This window comes from Raphanus sativus, chromosome 3 (genome assembly GCF_000801105.2).
Source record: "Raphanus sativus cultivar WK10039 chromosome 3, ASM80110v3, whole genome shotgun sequence".
NCBI classification, from domain to species: domain Eukaryota; kingdom Viridiplantae; phylum Streptophyta; class Magnoliopsida; order Brassicales; family Brassicaceae; genus Raphanus; species Raphanus sativus.
This window is the reverse complement of record NC_079513.1, coordinates 16,213,832-16,233,045: the sequence shown is the minus strand read 5'-3', so window position 1 is coordinate 16,233,045 and position 19,214 is coordinate 16,213,832. Positions and strand designations below refer to the sequence as shown.

Sequence of the window (19,214 nt, the reverse complement as noted above, 5' to 3'; positions counted from 1 at the left end):
TCAGAACCATTACTATCAGTAGAAGACATCTACAAAAAAAAGAACGTAAGAAAATAAAAGATTTAAGTTAAAAAAATAATCGATATAGGTTAAAGAATTTTATGGAAATAAAAACAAAAAAGATTACCTTGTTCGAAGATGTGAAGGGGACTGAACGGCGAGAATGTTAATGATCGAAGAACTGAATTGAGACTGAACGGCGAAGGAAGAAAGAAAAGGTCTACAATGATGAAGAGCGAAGGGAAGAGTACGGTATGGTTTTGTATTATCTTTAACCGAAATTTCAAGATTGTCAGTGGCTGAAAACTTTAAATTAATCTTAATCTCAACTGAGGCATCCTCCCGTCTATATTTGAAATGAGTTGGTGAGTTTGTATAAAAACAGAAGATCTTTATTTGTATAAAAAACAGAAGTAGATCGTTTTCCACATTATATTCCTAGGTTTTCTTTTTTTTCTTATTTTTTTCTTTTTTAGAAGCTGCCTAAAAGAATCCATAAGAAGGAAAAGGCCTAGAGACGGATAATTTGTTCACATAACTAGTTCTTTAATATCACTGATAATTAGTAGGGTCAATTTGCCCTATATTCATAATAAGCAAAAAAATCAAGAAAGTAACCATGTATGACTTTTATGGAGAAGTGTGTCTTTTTACCACAAAAGTGGACAAGAATCTCCTTCTACGCGCGTGACCGTCTGTTTGCCGCATTGTGCAAAATTAACTAACTATATACTATACTATACTATTTTAAAAATAGTATAGAAAACAAATACATACCAATATTATAAAAAATTAGATATTTGGTTAGTTTACACTTATATTTATATTATTCGATTTTACAATAGAATGAAACACATTAACATCTTCCACTAGTGCAAGAGAAACATGATGAAATAAGGAAGGGAGGGAAGGAGGGAGAGACTAAATACTAAATATCATAAAGACAAACAAATAAACATAAATCTACATACTTTAACCCATAAACCCAACCATATATCCTAAACCCAACCATATACCCTAAACCCTAAATCCAAACCATATACCATAAACCCAAACCATATACCCTAAACCCTAAACCCAAACTATATACCCTAAATCCTAAACCCAAACCATAAACCATAAATCCAAAGGAAGAGGATTTCCAATTTGTGAAGAAGCTAGTGGCATTATCAATATATTTGAAGGATTAGTAAAAAACCACCATAAGAAGTAGAGGAGAAAATGAGACATACTATACTACAATCATTAAATAGTAGAGTCGTCCAGTGTAAGAGGATACATCATTAGCAAATGGATGATGGAAGTGATGAAGTAGGAGAAAAAATACCCACAAGAATTGGAGAAAAAGAAAAGACAGTGGAAATAGGTGATGAAACAATGATTGGCGACATTGCTGGAAGACAAGATATAGAGATGATGTAACAATACACATCGTTGTGTACTATCCTATGTTTATCAAATAGCATAGTTCGACGAAGTGTATAGTTCATCTTCTACACTAGCTATAAACCCAAACCCTAAACCCTAAACCCCAACCATATACCCTAAACTCAAACCCTAAACCCTAAGCCCAAACCATATACCCTAAACCCTAAACCCTAAACCCAAACCATATACCCTAAATCCTAAACCCAAACCATAAACCCAAAGGAAGAGGATTTCCGATTTGTGAAGAAACTAGTGGTATTGTCAATAAATTTGAGGGATTAGTAAAAAATCACCATAAGAAGTAGAAGAGAAGATGAGCCACACTATACTGTAATTATTAAATAGTAGAGTCTTGCAGTATAAGAAGATACACCATTAGCAAAGAGATGATGGAGGTGATGAAGTAGAAGAAAAAAATACCCATAAGAATTGGAGAAAAAGAAGAGACGGTGGGAAAAGGTGATGAAACAATGATTGGCGACATTGCTGAAAGACAAGACATAGAGATGATGTAACAGTACACATCGTTGTGTACTATTCTATGTTTATCAAATAGTATAGTTCGACGACGTGTATACAGTTCATCATCTACAATAGCTCTAAACCCAAATACTAAACCCTAAACCCAAACCATATACCCTAAACCCAAACCCTAAACCCAAACCATATACCCTAAACCCAAACCCTAAACCCAAACCATATATCCAAACCAATTACCCTAAACCCAAACCATAAACTCTAAACCTAAAGGAGGAGGATTTCCGATTTGTGAAGAAACTAATGGCATTGTCAATAAATTTGAAGGATTAATAAAAAACCACCATAAAAAGTAGAGGAGAAGATGAGACATACTATACTATAATCATTAAATAGTAGAGTCGTGCAGTGTAAAAGGATACACCATTAGCAAAGGGATGATGGAGGTGTAGTCGGAGTTGATGAAGTAGGAGAAAAAATACCCACAAGAATTGGAGAAGAAGAAGGGACGGTGGGAATAGGTGAGGAAACAATGATTGGCGACATTGCTGGAAGACAAGACATAGAGATGATGTAATTGTACACATCGTGGAGTACTATTCTATATTTATCAAATAGTATAGTTCGACGAAGTGTATACTGTTCATCTTCTCCACTAGTTCTACGCATCCTCTGCTTCTTAATCATATATATTGGATAGTAGCAAAATTGTAAACTCAAACAAAGATATGAAGAAAAACTCAGATACTTGGTGGATATGATAATTATATGTCGTGTAACGTACTCACTGAATTTCATATAACTTGTAAATAATCATTGAATAAAAGAAAGAAAAAAACAAAGATCAAGTGAGAGTGAGAATAAACAGGAATAAAGGATAATTTTTGTCATTATACATATTATATAAAGAATATCGTAGCACTCCGTTCACTATAGTTACCGTCTCAATTCTAATTGTACTATAGTCATGTGTCCAAATTTCCCTAATTAGTATTTGTTCTGGACGTTTTGTCATATATTTTGATGGTTACGTAGCTCATACGTGAATCGGGAATATTCGCTTCCGACTAGAATATTGGGGAACGTAGGATAAGAGTTCATCATCTACAACAACGGGTATTGATTTAGCAAAACAATTCATATATACATATACATCAATGGATTAAATTTGAGGTAGCTTGAAGAAAGCGATTAGTATGAATAAATATTGGTAAGTTTTCAAAAAAAAAAATGAATAAATATTGGTTTTGGGTCAAAATAATTAATATATTATATATAGCTCCAGAGATTAAACAATTCGAAAAGCTTTTATTATATATAGCTCCAGAGATTAAATATTGGTCTGTACCATGTAATTTTCTTTATTAAAAAAATGTATTCCTTTATATATATATAAGAAAAACCTTTATCAAAACAAAAACAATTCAAAAAGCTATCCTCTATTTGGGTCAAAATTTTGTTTTTGTTTTTGTGGGCCTTGAATAGATTTCAAAAACTTGGATAGAGTTCTTCAAGGAAATCCATAAATATTAGATGATGTGTGTGCGTTTTCTATGTTACCTCTTAAACCAATTGTAACTCTGGAATCTGTAAGTGTGAAATATTGTAAAAATTATAAGAGCGTTAAGGAACGCCTTAATCACGTTTCAAAGAGTCCAATTACTTCTTTTTCATCTTCTACTGAAGTGAAAATAACACGATAAGAATGTTCTGATGAGCATATATATACCTATGCTCACAGCCAACAGTTATATAATGTCTGTGTGCAGAATCAAACAGCATTAAAATAGAAATTAGAGAAATATATGGAGTTATGTGTCATCATGTAGAAAGATGGGAATGCTGTGTTTTGACTTTAGTTATGTACTTATGTGCATTGGTCTCAATTCCGGTGAATGATCTGGATGGCTGACTTTGTGGATTGAAGTATTTATTCGAACCTCTCATACGTCACTGCATCGATTCTCTAGGCTGTGCACAACGCAAAAGCTCAACCATCGTGGTCACACTAACGTTTGAAACATGATATGATTACCAAAAATTTGATCCCACATCCAGGGGCGGTCCTGAGCATACCGAAGTGAAACATTCGCTTAGGACCTCCAAAATTTTTACAAAAATTAATATGGAGAAAGGCCCCAATTTGTAAAAAAAATTTTTTTTGAAAATTCATTACTAAATTGTTTAGGATCTCTACTATATGAGGAATGCCCCTGCCCACATCTCAATCATCTTCAATTCACAAACGCTTTGACGGACTCTCTCCATATATTTTGTGCAAGACATGATGTAAAATGGGTCTAAAAGTGGTGATGCAAGATGGACGAGAGACATTTACTTTGAAATTGCATACGATACCAGTATATCATAATAAAGAAAGCAATACAGTATTTTTTTCTCAGAAAAACTTGTTCCATTTACTTGTTCAATCAGTACGGTTATGAATACACTTGAATTTTAATCTATTCAGATATGATATATATGGATATGGGGTTTGAGGTGTAGGTATCCGGTTATCCCCTACTTCAGAATAGTATTCAACCATCTAGAATATTAAATAGAAAATTTGGAAAACTTGTACTCTTTTCGTTTCAAATTGGTTTTGTTGTTCAAGGTTTTTTTAAGTTAATTTAGAACAATGTTAAATGTTCAGTTTTACCCTTGTTTAATTCTTATTATTCTATTACTTTTATTTTTTCTTAATTAGTGTAAGGGCAAAAGAGATAAATTAATAACATAAATCGCCATAAAATATTTAAAATACTTATTTTGTAACGAAATTTTTTTTTCTACAACGGCACTTAATATGAAACAGAGAGTAACTAAAATTATAATTAAATATATATATTTATTTTAAATCAGTACTGATTATATTTTAAATTTCAAAAAAATTATAACACTCTTTCTTTTGAAAAATATATGTTGATTCTTAACAAACTTAAATTCTAAACTATATTTTCAAAATTGGTTAATTATATTATTACACTTATGAAAAATATAACATGTATAGTTATAGCCGATAATTTTATATGTTTTTGTGAAATTTCCAATCTGATTTCACCACTATAAGAGCAACTCCATCCCTAAACTCCACTTTGGGGTTTATAGCATTTAATTTAAAAGATTAATAATTAAATAAAATGGGTTAAGAACTTTCTAAAATTTAGAGGTCCATTGGTGAATCAAAATTAAACTCGAGATTGAGTTCATCGGGATGGAGAAGCATATCGACGCTAGGATTCTGGTAAAACATAAACTCCCTATCTCCGTCGAAGTTGATCCCTTCATCAGCAACGCCGTTTTTTCTCAGCATCCCAGCCAACATGTGGCCGAACTCGTTGTCGCCGCCGAGTTTTCCGACGAAAGCTGAACGTCTGCCGAGACGAGAAACGGCGATGGCGATGTTAACCGGAGCACTGCCGGGAGCTTTGAGGAAACCTGGAGTTTCGGCGAGTGAGACGCCAAACTCGGTGGGGACGAAGTCGACGGAAGAAATTTACGAGATGCAGAGAAGAGTGGAGTAGTGAGAGAAGAGGAAGAGGTTAACAAGAGCCACTCATATCGTGCCACGTCGCTAAGGATTCACCTCTAAAAACACTAATCTAAGGGGCATCTCTTAACTATACTGACTATTATATTTACTTTTTATTCAAAAAGTGCTAAGGGGTTTCCCTATGAACCTCATAAAAGACCCCAATGGAGGTGCTCTAAGCCGCTTACAAGATCTACACCTGACCATGTTCATGTTTCATGGCTGGATAGAGTTTATGTGAATCCATTTATTTATAAGATCAGTATAAACCGAAAACCAAACCCAGTTTAAATGGAGTTAGATATGTATCACTATTCAGATCCAACCGTCCTAGACCTGTAAAACATAATTGTATCAGATTTCAAAACAGATTGTATCATGTTAAATATCGCTTGAATTCAAGTCAACAAAACTAAACAGGGGCATATATGTAAATAACAAAGATCAACTTGCCTTTTGTTTTTCGTTATCACCACTCACATGAACTCTGCATTAAAAACTGTCTCTCTCAAATCAAAAGACACAACCCAACTTTTTCTCAAGTCGCTGTGAGGTTGATCTTTGCTCCTCTTTTATATACTCACATCTTCTCCTCCCTTCAACATCTTTGCTTCTAAAGAAACTATATCAAACATCAAGAACGTAGATCAACATGCTCGCCGTTCACCGTCCTTCCCCCGCTGTATCCAACGGAGACTCCCTCCAGGTTCCCACGATGATCGCTTCATTCCAAAAACGTTTCCCTTCTCTCTCACGCGACTCAACAGCAGCTCGTTTCCATACCCACGAGGTTGGCCCTAACCAGTGCTGCTCCGCCGTAATCCAAGAGATCTCCGCCCCTATCTCCACCGTATGGTCCGTCGTACGCCGCTTCGACAACCCGCAGGCTTACAAACACTTCCTCAAAAGCTGTGACGTCATAGGTGGAGACGATGGAAACGTTGGCAGCCTCCGTCAAGTCCACGTCGTTTCCGGCCTTCCCGCTGGTAGCTCCACCGAGCGTTTAGACATCCTCGACGACGAACGTCATGTCATTAGTTTCAGCGTAGTTGGTGGGGACCACCGGTTATCGAACTACCGGTCCGTCACGACTCTTCACTCGTCTCCGATCTCGGGGACCGTCGTTGTTGAGTCTTATGTCGTTGATGTGCCTCCGGGGAACACTAAGGAAGAGACTTGCGACTTTGTTGATGTTATTGTTCGGTGCAATCTTCAGTCTCTTGCTAAAATAGCCGAGAGTTCTGCGGTGGAAGGGAAGAAGAAGACGTCCATGTAATGAGTGTTTTGTTGTCTGAATATGTAGTTTCATTTGTGAGTCATCGTCCTTTTGTAGTTTTTAAGCCGTCGTGTGATCTGTTTTTCCGGCTTATTGTGTGAAAAAGGCGAATACATTAGTAAATTAATCTCTCATGCATCATAGTCTTATATTCACTACAAGAAAGCAGGCGGATACTGACGGACGAATTCGTCAGAATATCGTCGGAATAGACATATTTTGACGAATATCTGACGAAACTGTCCGTCGGTATCATTTCGTCGGAATTTCGAACTTCGTCGGAATTTCGTCAGCCACACCGACGAATTTCTGACGAATACCGAGAAACTTTATTCTGACGAACTTCTGACCACATTCCGATAACAGCTCCGACAACAGTGGTCATCGGAAAATTGGAAATACTGACGAACCAAGTCCCTCGGAAAATACTGACGAACGTTGGTTTGTCGGAAAATACCGACGAACTGGGTTCGTCGGAAAATACCGACGAACCTTGTCCTCGGTAAATACCGACGACCTTGTTCGTCAGTATTTTCCGAGGGACATGGTTCGTCGGTATTTTCCGAGGACCGCAATTCGTCAGTATTTTCCGAGGGACATGGTTCGTCAGTATTTCCAAATTTTTTAAAAATAATTATATTTTGCATTTTTAAATATTTTTTATTATAGAATTAAATTTTGCAATTTTATAAATTTAATTAAAATAAATCTGAAATTGAAAACTAATAATATTATAGAATTTAAATTCATACAAACCGAAATATTAAAAAAAACATTCAGAAAGTTTTAAAATTCAGAAAAAACTAAGAACTCGAAGCAAATAAACGGTTTAGCTTCTCCATTATCTCGGCGTTGGTCTTCTTTTGGGATGCCAACTCAGCAAGGATAGTGGCATTCTCAGCTTGGATAGTGGCATTCTCAGCTTGGATAGTGGCGTTCTGCTCCTCCAATGCCACAATCCGTTCACCTTTGTCATGTAGCTCCTCGAGAATCATGGGATCGGCATACGGAACCTGCGAAGAAGATGCCGGATACGAAGAAGCACGGCGGGCCAATCCAACTAAAAAGCCTCCTTTCCTTTTAGGAACAGCCTACAAAATATTTTAAGTTAGTAAACTACATTATAAAATGAATATATTGATAAAAAAAATTACCTTTTCAACCATCTCATTTATTTGCAATCGGGACAAGTTGGTTGAAGCTCCCACTGAATCGCCGTCATCAGAGAGAGGCTGAGATTGAGATGCTATTTCAGTTTCCACCAAATCAACGACATCTTTGATCAAGAGGTCCTGAATTTGACCCGTCGTCTTGTTAGTGTGAGCCACCTTAATGAGTTGGAGTCGATCAACGGGATTACCGTCATTTGCTTCGATCTAAAAAACCGCCATTATTAGCCAAGGAATATAAAAAATATTTATATAAATAAACATAAAGATAAATTAAAAAAAAACTTACAAGTTCATCTTCCTTAGTAGACATAGAGCAAGCCCCGAGGTTGTGCACATACATACCTTTCCCGCCACGATCACTCTTCCGGTTCTTAGAGTTCCTAGAAGACGTCTCTGCAGTTTCGTCCTTCTGCCAATGAACTATCAACTGCTCGAACACCCTCCCGTTGATGTTCCGTGGCCTCTTGTTCTTCTGCCAAACTTTCTTCCACGCGTTCACCTGCTTTGTATAAGAGTCCATGGCCTTAGCTTTGAATCTAATACGGACTGTTTCCGTGTGATCGGGGTGCCAGTTGAACTCTTGCTACAAAACACACATAATTTTAATAAGTAGATATATTAAAAAAAATGTAAATAATTTTAAAAAATGAAGAGTTAGTACCGCAAATTGACGAAACCACAACTCTTGGTCGTCTTGAGGGATCTCACTCCACTTCGTATATCCAATTTGGAGCATGGAATACATCATCTGGTTGATGCTCCTGCTAATGCCATTACTCGACTTGGTGAACCTTTAAAAAAATACAAGTTAGCAAGTTAATTAATGGAAAAAAACATAATGCTACAAATAAAAAAAATACTAACCAAGTGCTATGTCCTCGTCGTGGGGTGGGATGGAGAACCGGGAGATGCTCTCGACCCGGTTGTTGAACCAATAGTTCAACTGGCATGACCCCCGGATTCTGTTGAGCAGGAGCGGGAGGTGGAGCGGGAATATATGCGGGAAACGAGTTTTGTTCGTGAGACGATCCCGATGCACGGGAAGAGCTCACCGAACTACGTCGACGGGCTGCGGGGCGGGGTGATTCCTCGGACCTAAAAAAATTAATACATCAAATTAATTAAATTGATTTTTACATAAAAAATGATTTATATATATATATATATATATAAATATAAAAAATATAATTTTTTTTATAAATATTGAAAAAGGTTGTTAAATATTTTTAAAAATCGTAAAATGTTTTTAAAAATCAAAAATGTTTTTAAAAATCAAAAAACGTTTTTAAAAATCAAAAAAACGTTTCTAAAAATCATAAAAAAAATTAAAACGTTTTAAATAATACATAGTTTAAACTGTAAACTTGAAAAACGTTTTTAAAAATCAAAAAACGTTTTAAAAATAGTAAAACGTTTTGAATTTTAACAAAAACACCAAATAATTCCAGAAAAAAAATTAAAACAACAATCCTAACTTATATATCCTAAACAATCCATTCAATCCTAAAACATTCAATCAAACAACCTCAAATCGGAGATCTAACATCCAAAACCCTAAAAAATTGAAATAAACAAAGGTTAGGATGATTCTTACATGATTTCGGGTTTGGGGGAAGAGATATGAGCGTGGGTAGAGGAATCGCCGGGGATGGGAGCTCGAAAACCGCCGGAATCGCCTTGAAAGAGAGAGAAACGGCGGAGAGGATAGAGAGAGAGGCGGAAATAACGAAGAAGGAAGAAGAAGGGTAATTATATTTGATGATTCCGACGGACACGGGTTCGTCAGTATTCCGTCGGAATCATTAAATATAAACCAATTGGCGGTGCGCGAAAATTTTCACGCGGTTTGGTTTTCCCGGGTGAACAAAAATTCCGACGGACACGGGTTCGTCAGTATATTCCGACGGAATACTGACGAACTTTACCGAGGGAATTCCGACGACATAGTGTTTAGGGGTTGATTACAAGTTTCTAAATGTAAAATCCTAATCTTTGATAATATATATAGTATTTGCATAAATATTTAACAATAAAAATGTTTTTATAACACAATTTTACACAATAACATTTTTTGAAGTAAGATTAGATGAATATGATTGTATAAGTATATGAGTGTTAAGATGAGATGTTATAAAAACATTGATATGCATAAACACTTATTTTATGAGTTGTTATATTTGAATGGTTGCGATCTAATACTATACTAAGCACTTATTATGTGTTATTTTCGTAGTTTTGGCATCAAATTTATAGATTTTTATGTTTGAAATTGTTTTGAAACACATGTCCTCGGTATTCCGTCGGTATATTCCGACGAATTACCGACGAACTAGACCAGTTCGTCGGTATGTCGTCGGAATATACCGACGAATTACCGAGGAAGTATACAAACATCAATGAAACCCTATGTCGTCGGAATTCCGTCGGTATATACCGACGGATTACCGACGAACTGGCCTTGTTCGTCGGTAATCCGTCGGTATATGCCGACGGAATTCCGACGGACCGAGAAAAAAAAAAAAAAAAAAAAACCTAATCCGAATCTTCTGAATCTTCATCAAACTCCCCAACCTCAGCTTCTGGCTCCGAATGTACAACAGCATCAAGTCCAAACTCAGTAAAATTCTCAACGAATTCAACATCTGCCAAATCTTCAACTGCCTGGGCGTTGCTGGTAGACTCTGGTTGCAATGGTTCATCATCATCAGAACTTCCATTCAATCGTCCTCTTGGGTTGATTTGCGTTACTGTGACCCATGGATCGTCTCTGTACGTCACCCGAGGGTAACTGATGTAGCACACCTATACATATCAATTTTACAAGTATTAGTAGAATATATAACATTAATTAATGATATTGGTAAAAAATTATGAATATATTGACATACCTGATCAGCTTGCGAACCAAGAATGAAGGGATCATAATATTGAAGTTTCCGCCGCGAATGAACCGATATAACACCAAACGCATCAATCTTCACTCCTCTATCTGGGGTGGTGTCATACCAATCACAATAGAATACTACACAACGCAATCCAACCATTCCAGGAAATTGGATTTCTAATATTTCTTTTATGTTGCCGTAGTAGACATCGTCACCGGAAGAAGATGAAACACCAGCATCATATGTTGTCTTAGAATGACCTTTCTTTGTGAATGCATATCCTCGCGTACAGAATTTTGGATATGATTTGACCACATAGTTTGGTCCCTGCACAAATTCGCGTATCCAATCATCGAACACAAAACCTCTGGCCAAACCATCATTCACCTATAAATTAAAAACATATATGAGTGAAAAGTTAATTTGTTTATATTAAAATTAAACTACTCATTTGTTTATATGACTCACATAACTACGAAGCCACACAGCAAATCCATTATCTCTAAGTTGTTGAAGCTCAAGTTCTGTTGCATGCCTGTGAGTCATACGCAACTCCGCCATATATACACTATATACAAAAATATTATATCAATATGAAATAAATTTATTGAATATTAAAAAAAACAATGTAAATGAATAAATATTTTTACCTCTCATATTGTAGAACATCTTCACAGTTGGTGAGCAAATATGTTTGCAAATGAGCGTGCTCAGTGTCCGTAAGTCTCCGCTTCGTGAATGTTCCACTAAGTCGTCCTATTTCCTTGAACATGCTTGGGACAGTAACATGATATGTTGCTCTCTCTCCTCTGTCATTGTGCCGAGAAGGTCTTCGATGTTTTGTATGCACTTCTGGTGGAAAATAATTTTCAGCAAAGATTGCAGTTTCTTCATTGATCACCTGTGCCACTATAGATCCTTCCACCCGGCTTAAATTTTTGACCATTTTCTTCAGATGATGCATATAACGCTCAAAAATATACATCCATCTGTACTGCACAGGACCACCAAGTTCCAATTCTCTTGCGAGATGAATAACAAGATGTTCCATAACATCAAAGAATGATGGAGGAAATATCTTCTCGAGGTTGCACATGCTGACTGGTGCGTTTGTCTTCAAATTATTAATACCCTCTTCAGTCACTACTCTGCTGCATAAATCGCGGAAGAAAACACTTATCCCTACATAGATAAAAGACATAATTTTCATAAGTATTAGTTTATATAAGCATAATTGTTAAATATAAAAATAAATTAAATTGTAAAAATATAAGATACCTGCAATTGCTTCATGAACATTACGTGGCAATAATGCTGAAAAAGCAAACGGAAGGAGGCGCTGCATAATTACATGACAATCATGACTCTTCAAGCCAGTAAACTTTCCTTCGCTTCTATCAACGCAATTCCCCAAATTTGATGCATATCCGTCAGGAAATTTCACTTTATCTGTAATCCAATCAAAGAACTCTTCTTTTCTAGCACCATCTAGACGATAAATGGGAAAAGGGGCCGTACCATTCTCATCCACATGAAGTTCAGGACGATCACAAATATCGACTAAATCCAACCTTGACTTCAAGTTATCCTTCGTTTTACCTTGGATGTTAAAGACTGTGTTCATCAGATTGTCGAAGAAGTTCTTCTCAATATGCATGACATCTAAATTATGCCGCAATAGATGACTTTCCCAATATGGCAGATCCCAGAAAATACTCTTTTTGTGCCAGTTATGTAGCTCTCCAACCGCACTGACTCGAATGTTTTCATGTCCACCTACATCTGGCGTCCTTTCTGCATCAAAATACCTAAACTGCTTCAACAAATCTTCCCCACTAACTTCCACAGGTGGACCATCAAACACCTGCTTGTTCTTCGTAAATGCATTCCTACTCCTGCGGTATGGATGATCAGGTGGTAGAAATCGCCTGTGACAGTCAAACCAACACGTTTTCCTTCCGTTCTTTAGTTGGAAAGCAGCTGTGTCATCTTGACAATATGGACATGATAGTCTCCCATGTGTTGTCCATCCAGATAACATACCATATGCTGGAAAGTCACTTATTGTCCACATAAGTACTGCCCGCATATGAAAGTTTTCTTTGCACGAAACATCGTATGTCTCAAAACCATGCGCCCATAGTTGTTGCAACTCATATATCAGTGGTTGAAGAAACACATCTAGTGATCTTTTAGGATGCTCTGGCCCGGGGACGAGAATTGAGAGGAACAAAAACTCTCGTCGCATGCACAAGCTCGGCGGTAGGTTGTACGGTGTCACAATAACTGGCCAAAGAGAATACTGTCTTCCATGCTTTCCAAATGGGCTGAAACCATCAGTAGATAATCCAAGATAAACATTTCTTCTCTCTTCTGCAAATTCTTGATATATTGACTGGAAATGTTTCCAAGCCTTCGCATCTGAAGGATGTCTAATCTCACCATTTGTGGAATGCTCTGCATGCCATCTCATTGCTTTTGCTGTGCGCTCACACTGATACAACCTCTTCAATCTTTCCGTCAATGGCAAATACCACATTCTTTTGAACGGGATCGGAACTCTTCCCCTCGTCTCCTGGAAACGAGGTTTCCCACAAAATTTGCATTCATTCCGTGTCTCATCCGCTCTCCAGTAGATCATGCAGTTGTCAATACATACATCTATCACTTCGTACGGTAGTTGAAGACCGGCAACCAGTTTCTGAACTTCGTAGTATGAACCCGGTGCAACATTATCCTCAGGTAGAATGCCTTTGACAAAATCAGTAATCGCATCCATACATTCTTCAGCCAAATTATAGTCTGTCTTAATACCCATTAATCTAGTTGCAGATGATAAGGCTGAATGACCATCTCTACAATTTTGATACAAAGGTTGTTTTCCTGCATCCAACATGTCAAAAAATCTCCTAGATTCGGGATTTGGTTCTTCCCCTCTATAATGATCATGTACCATCTGCTCAGTACCTACACCATAATCTATATCCGTTCTAGATTCTTCTAACCTAATATCCGGCTGAAATTCACTAATAGGCTGAGGTTCGCTAGTACTACCATATTCATAACCAGTTTCCCCATGAAGATACCAAACTTTATAATTACGTGAAAACCCTTTCATATACAAATGAGTCCAAACATTAAATTCTTCTATAACTTTATTATTATTGCAACTAGAGCAGGGACATCTTAACATACCATTTTTTGCATCTGGTTGTTGTTGAACAAGCCTCATGAATTCTTTAATCCCTTGAACGTATTCTTCCGTAAGCAATTTGGTGTTGGGATCCAAATGAGGTTTATCCATCCATGAACGATAATAACCTCCTGAAGACATGATTTTTACGGAATTGTTATGATCAAAGAGAATGAAGAGAGAATGAGGAGTGAAGAGTTGAAATGAGGAGGGGTTGAATTTATAGAAAATTGGTTACGGCTTTCCGACGACTTTCTGACGGAATTCCGACGGACATAAAGTAGTGCGTCGGAATTCCGTCGGTATTTACAAATTTCAAACGGCTATAAAACGGTCATATGGATTTGTCGGCAACGGTCACATAGTCCGTCAGAAATTCGTCGGTATTTTCTGACGGAATACCGACGACCGCAACGGTTATATTTGTTGATCGAAATATCGTCGGATAGTCGTCGGTATATACCGACAAACAACAGTTCGTCAGAATTCCGTCGGTATATTCCGACGGAATACCGACGACCGCAACGGATATATTTGTTGATCGGAATATCGTCGGATAGTCGTCGGTATATACCGACGAACCCTGGTTCGTCAGAATTCCGTCGGAATATACCGACGAAATTCCGACGACCTCATATTTTTGGCTTTCGTCGGAAATTGGTCGGAAAATCGTCAAATTTGTCCGACGAGATTTTGGTCCGTCGGAACCTCCGTCGGAATTCAGCGTGTTTTCTTGTAGTGATTATTTTTTTATTTATATCCATAAAGAACCGATTCTGATAACCCTATCCGGCTTTCACCACCCACAGGCCACAGGTAATAAAAACTAATGATATGACAAATTGGTTTCGTCCGTTTAGGCTTAAAGTTCAAGAGTAAAAATCAAAATGAACATATGAGAAATTGGTTGCGTCCGTTTAGGCTTGAAGTTCAAGAGTAAAAATCAAAATGGATATAATAAATTCATGCCCACATTTTTATATTAACGATAAACATGCTGATGAAATAAAATATCTTTTGAACATGGTGATGAAATATAAAAAATTTCAAGTGGACAATGAGTTGAATGAGATAACCACAACCACACATGCCAAGCTGTTCTTCTTTTCCACTTAATAAGAATGCAAGTTGTTATTTCACCTCCTTTCTTTATGCTTCTTTTTTTTTTTTTTTTTTTTTTTTTGGCTGAAAATTTTGAAAAGAAAATTATGGAAATGAGCGGTTGAACCCAGCCTCTCACGTGCCTATTTTTTTTTTTTTTTTTTTTTTTTAAACTACTTCAACTTTATTAAGGGACAAACCCCAGCAAAATACAAGAAAGAAAAGAGTTCAGGAACTATAGAGTCGAAACCAAGAGAATAATACAATATTAAATTATAGTTATAAATATAACAATCTAGACTAGAGAAGAGAGCAAGTTGCCTGTCCTATTACATCACGAGAGTCACGATGTGTTTCGTAGGGGTTCCGAGTGATCTCAGCAGCTCCAACCGTAGTATTAAGGAGTTCTAAAGCTTAAAAGAAAAGATAAAATCAGAAAAATAAGAAAGAGTATTTGTAAAAGTTCTAAAAGAATGAGTTTATAGGACCTCTTAAGAAGTTAAAGCAACAGATGTCACTTTAGTAATTTTTCAAAAATTCAAAAAGATAAATATATAATTGTATGATTATAATATAAATATTTTTTTCACCACTTTCACTGGTAATGGTTCTCTAAGAATATTAAATACTTTAAACTGATTTCAGTTGTTTTATATTTATTATAAAATAAAGTACATTAGCTTTATGATAGCAATGACTTTTACTCTAAATGTGTTCTTTTAAAATATTGTTTCTATAATTATAGTAAAAACAGAATGCTATTTCTTTCTCTGTTTATAGAGAAAAACTAATAATATCAATGTTACACGAATAACTATAAATGTGTTGGAGTAGATTTACTTGTAATACTATATCTAACATATATCAAATTTTAATAGAGAAAAAACTATAATAAAAGTGAATTTTACTATAATTTTTGCCTCTATAATATATTTATTCTAATTATAGAGGAAAATATAAATATTTATTTGATTTTTGTATTTAGATTTAGAATTAGTATTCATCTATATGTTTCCCTAAAAAATAAAATCTATTAGAGATGTATACATTAGAACAAATTCAACTTTATAATAGAGATTATTTAAAATTATATTTTAAAATATAAAAATATAAAACTATACTTCAAAATATATAATATATGATATAAAAATAGAAAAGGGCTATAAATGTCCTAAATGACACTGTACATATATATAGATGAATTGAAGATCTCTTAATTTCTAAATGAGTCATCTTTTCATCTAATTTTGAAGTAATTTTGTGTATATATAACTATATAAGCACAAGTTGAGATCTTTTATTTGTCAATCATTATAGAGAGTGATCTGTAAGTGTTCTGAGTGCTTTCTACATTTTTCTTTCTACAACCATTTAAATTTACCATCATAATTTAAGGAAAAAAATTGCAGTCTAAACATTTAAATAAAAAAATATATCGGACTTGGTAATCAATTTTTCTAGAGTTTTATATTTAGTGATTTGAAAATTATTGATATAAATCTAAAACAATAGTTTCTACTACATCTACATCAAAATTATTTATGACCTATGTTCTGAAGCAAAAAAAAAAATTCAAATCCTATATATATATATATATATATATATATATATTAAGAAGAGCATTTTCCATAATATATTTCTAGGTGTTTTTTTGTTTTTTGAAAAAAATATTTTAAAGCATCCATGGGAAGGAAAAAGTTTACATCCGTATATTTTATTCACAGAAACTAGTTATTTTTATTTTATATAAAGGATAATTAGTAGTATTTGTTTGAGATGTTTTCGTATATTTTGATGAGTAGCTCATGTTTGAGTTAACAGTTTTTGCTGAAATATTCTGGGAGCGTAGGTTAGAAGTTTATCATAGATTATTGATTTTACAAAAAAGAAAATCATATATGCATATATCTTTTTGTCAACATATATATATGCATATACAGCAATGGAATCTTGAGGTAACTTGAAGACAACGAGTATTATGAATGTGGTAACGTCAACCACTGAAACTCACCTTTACAGTTCCATTGTATAAGATTTGACCAAAAGCAAAGAGTTAGACCAAACTGTCGCATAGAAATACCATAATGCCCCATTTGAAACACTTTTCTCCGTTATCTTTTTTTTTTCTTTTCTCCGTTATATATTAAACTATTTTCAATATTTTGTTCTGTTATTTTCTTAAATAGAACATTTGTATAATAGAAATAGAGTATACTCCAATGTTTTTTTTAAGTAGTATTCTCTTAAATACATAGCAAAATTAGAGGAATACTATTTGTTCTTATATATAGAGGAAAATATAGATAGATGATAGTAAATTTCATATTAAATGTTATTATAAAAACAAAAATAGAAATAGTTAGAAATACTCTTATGAAGAAAGCCATGAGGTAGTCTCGTTAATCTATTTATCAATCACGTAAAAAAGTTTAAACTAAGGCAGATGCAAACTAGAACAAAAATGAAGTACCCGTTTTCTTTTAAATAATACTCTCTCCGTTCTTGAAAATAGGATTTTCTGGATTTTATTTTTGTTCCACAAAGATAGATTTTCTATATTTTTAAGGTACCTTGTATACATTTGAGGATCGCTAATTGTGAATATTTGAACTGGTTAAATTTTATTGGTAGATAGTTATTGGAAATTGTATAAAAAGATAAAATAGTAAACTAAATTGCAAATATTTATTATAGTCTTAATAAACGTAAAAACTCTAGAAAATCTTATTATCAGGAACGGATAGAGTAAAAAACTATCAGCTTATTCTTGTTTGCCCCACCAATTATATCCAAAACTATTTATGGAACTCGTTGACTAATCATTGTATTTTTTTTTTGTGCACCTTCTTTTTTTGTGCACCTACTAATCATTATATTATGTGAAAGTTATTCAGGACTTAACGCTGGTTGGACTAAGGACAGGTTCACCGTGCGACCGTTAAGGGAAGTCAAAAAGAACACTAGAGTCGTGACACGAAACAGACGGCTACAATACAAAAGTTCTCTCCATTTTTCTTGTAAGGACCTTTTATTCGCTTGCAAGTCCTAGATAAATGATTATATATAAACAATAATTTAGCTAGTCTAAAAATTATAATCTTATTCTTTTTTTTTGATAAATGTTAATATTATAATCTTAGGCTAGGATATATACTAGAATCACTAACGCATTGCGCTAGTCAGTAAACCCCATTCCATTATACTCCATAACATTAGAATCCTACTTTGTGAGTGATTCACAGACTAAAGCACAATAAGTATGCGAATTTATATCTCAAGCTCACTTTAATTAAGCCTTCAAATTTGTCTTGGAGAGTTGGGAAATATTTTTTCCCACTTTAAGATCTGACTGGTGTAATCGCATCGACTACGGTGCAGTTGCGGACCTATGCGGATGTGAACATTTACGAAAATAGATGATTGCAGTTTTAAGCATTTTGAAGAGATTTGTATGATTGATAAATCGGTTAGAAATTGATGTGTTTGCATAATATACATTACTGGTTAACTAATAAATGGAGCAGCTGTTAAATAGTAAATTAACAATATTTACATTTTATATAATTATAAAATTATTAAAAATATAATATTGTAATAAATGTAAATTATATATATATATATAATTATACTGTTATTTTTTTCAAAATTATAGAAAAGATTTCTGTTTTAAGTTTTATAATATAAATTAAAATATAATATATACATTTTAGTATTTCTATTATTTCAATTTAAAACTTTTTTGAATATTTTTATTTTTATATTGTTTTTCTTTAAGAAAAATTATCCTCACACAACCGCAAACGCTATCTGGAACTAGTTTTTGAATTTAAAATGTTTAGATCGATTTGAATCGGTTTATAGAATTTATGTGATTATTACAAAATTCTAACAATTGTTATCAACCGCAAAAACTGCATTTGCGGGTGGTAACAGAAAAACCAATACCAAAATAAACATTGATTTTCTCGCAAGTGAGCATTGCTTGAGAAACCAACATAAATTTTAGAATTATACCAAGAAAATACCAAGAAAATTTGAAATTGATTGGCCACCAAACTACAAAAACACTTCAAGAAGGCTGAAGTTCAAAGGCAAGTTAGAGATGGACACATCAATATAACCGAAAACAAAACATGATAACTATAACATT

At 34.5% G+C, this 19,214-nt stretch overlaps 5 protein-coding genes across 5 annotated transcripts; 1 reads left to right on the top strand and 4 right to left on the bottom strand.

Annotated features, from left to right (window-relative positions):
• Window positions 1-5,068: 5,068 nt before the first annotated feature.
• On the bottom strand, window positions 5,069-5,398 carry LOC130510030 (probable fructokinase-1; the record flags this gene model as incomplete). Its single annotated transcript, XM_057006365.1, has 1 exon — window positions 5,069-5,398. A coding segment is annotated over one exon (330 nt), but the record flags the coding sequence as incomplete, so codon positions are not given.
• Window positions 5,399-5,894: 496 nt separating this feature from the next.
• LOC108846098 (abscisic acid receptor PYL4) lies at window positions 5,895-6,854 on the top strand. Its single transcript, XM_018619307.2, has one exon. It carries the CDS (start codon window positions 6,090-6,092, stop codon window positions 6,711-6,713), a length of 624 nt encoding a protein of 207 aa, XP_018474809.1. The 5' UTR covers window positions 5,895-6,089; the 3' UTR covers window positions 6,714-6,854.
• A 662-nt stretch (window positions 6,855-7,516) lies between these two features.
• LOC130510029 (uncharacterized) lies at window positions 7,517-10,109 on the bottom strand. The gene is made up of 6 exons (XM_057006364.1): window positions 9,480-10,109; window positions 8,750-8,980; window positions 8,547-8,676; window positions 8,172-8,468; window positions 7,868-8,089; window positions 7,517-7,804 (listed from the first exon to the last, which is right to left on the bottom strand). Coding segments are annotated over exons 1-6 (1,170 nt in total). The 5' UTR covers window positions 9,482-10,109.
• A 296-nt stretch (window positions 10,110-10,405) lies between these two features.
• LOC130509768 (uncharacterized) lies at window positions 10,406-11,179 on the bottom strand. Its single transcript, XM_057005957.1, has 2 exons — window positions 10,774-11,179; window positions 10,406-10,687 (listed from the first exon to the last, which is right to left on the bottom strand). Exons 1-2 carry the CDS (start codon window positions 10,927-10,929, stop codon window positions 10,418-10,420), a joined length of 426 nt encoding a protein of 141 aa, XP_056861937.1. The 5' UTR covers window positions 10,930-11,179; the 3' UTR covers window positions 10,406-10,417.
• A 38-nt stretch (window positions 11,180-11,217) lies between these two features.
• On the bottom strand, window positions 11,218-14,412 carry LOC130510028 (uncharacterized). The gene is made up of 3 exons (XM_057006363.1): window positions 12,049-14,412; window positions 11,421-11,952; window positions 11,218-11,338 (listed from the first exon to the last, which is right to left on the bottom strand). The coding sequence occupies exons 1-3, from the start codon at window positions 14,102-14,104 to the stop codon at window positions 11,218-11,220; spliced, it is 2,709 nt and encodes a 902-aa protein (XP_056862343.1). The 5' UTR covers window positions 14,105-14,412.
• Window positions 14,413-19,214: the final 4,802 nt, after the last annotated feature.

What these genes read in the sequence shown, in the direction of transcription:
- LOC130509768 (XM_057005957.1), bottom strand. Translation starts at nt 10,929, where the DNA reads ATGGTTGGATTGCGTTGTGTAGTATTCTATTGTGATTGGTATGACACC. An exon ending in TTGGTTCGCAAGCTGATCAG is followed by an intron (nt 10,688 to 10,773) that starts GTATGTCAATAT and finishes TGATATGTATAG; the next exon opens with GTGTGCTACATCAGTTACCC.
- LOC130510029 (XM_057006364.1), bottom strand. An exon ending in CGACGAGGACATAGCACTTG is followed by an intron (nt 8,677 to 8,749) that starts GTTAGTATTTTT and finishes ATTTTTTTAAAG; the next exon opens with GTTCACCAAGTCGAGTAATG. An exon ending in TGTGGTTTCGTCAATTTGCG is followed by an intron (nt 8,469 to 8,546) that starts GTACTAACTCTT and finishes TGTGTTTTGTAG; the next exon opens with CAAGAGTTCAACTGGCACCC.
- LOC130510028 (XM_057006363.1), bottom strand. Translation starts at nt 14,104, where the DNA reads ATGTCTTCAGGAGGTTATTATCGTTCATGGATGGATAAACCTCATTTG. An exon ending in TGTTCATGAAGCAATTGCAG is followed by an intron (nt 11,953 to 12,048) that starts GTATCTTATATT and finishes TTATCTATGTAG; the next exon opens with GGATAAGTGTTTTCTTCCGC. An exon ending in GATGTTCTACAATATGAGAG is followed by an intron (nt 11,339 to 11,420) that starts GTAAAAATATTT and finishes TTTTGTATATAG; the next exon opens with TGTATATATGGCGGAGTTGC.
- LOC108846098 (XM_018619307.2), top strand. Translation starts at nt 6,090, where the DNA reads ATGCTCGCCGTTCACCGTCCTTCCCCCGCTGTATCCAACGGAGACTCC.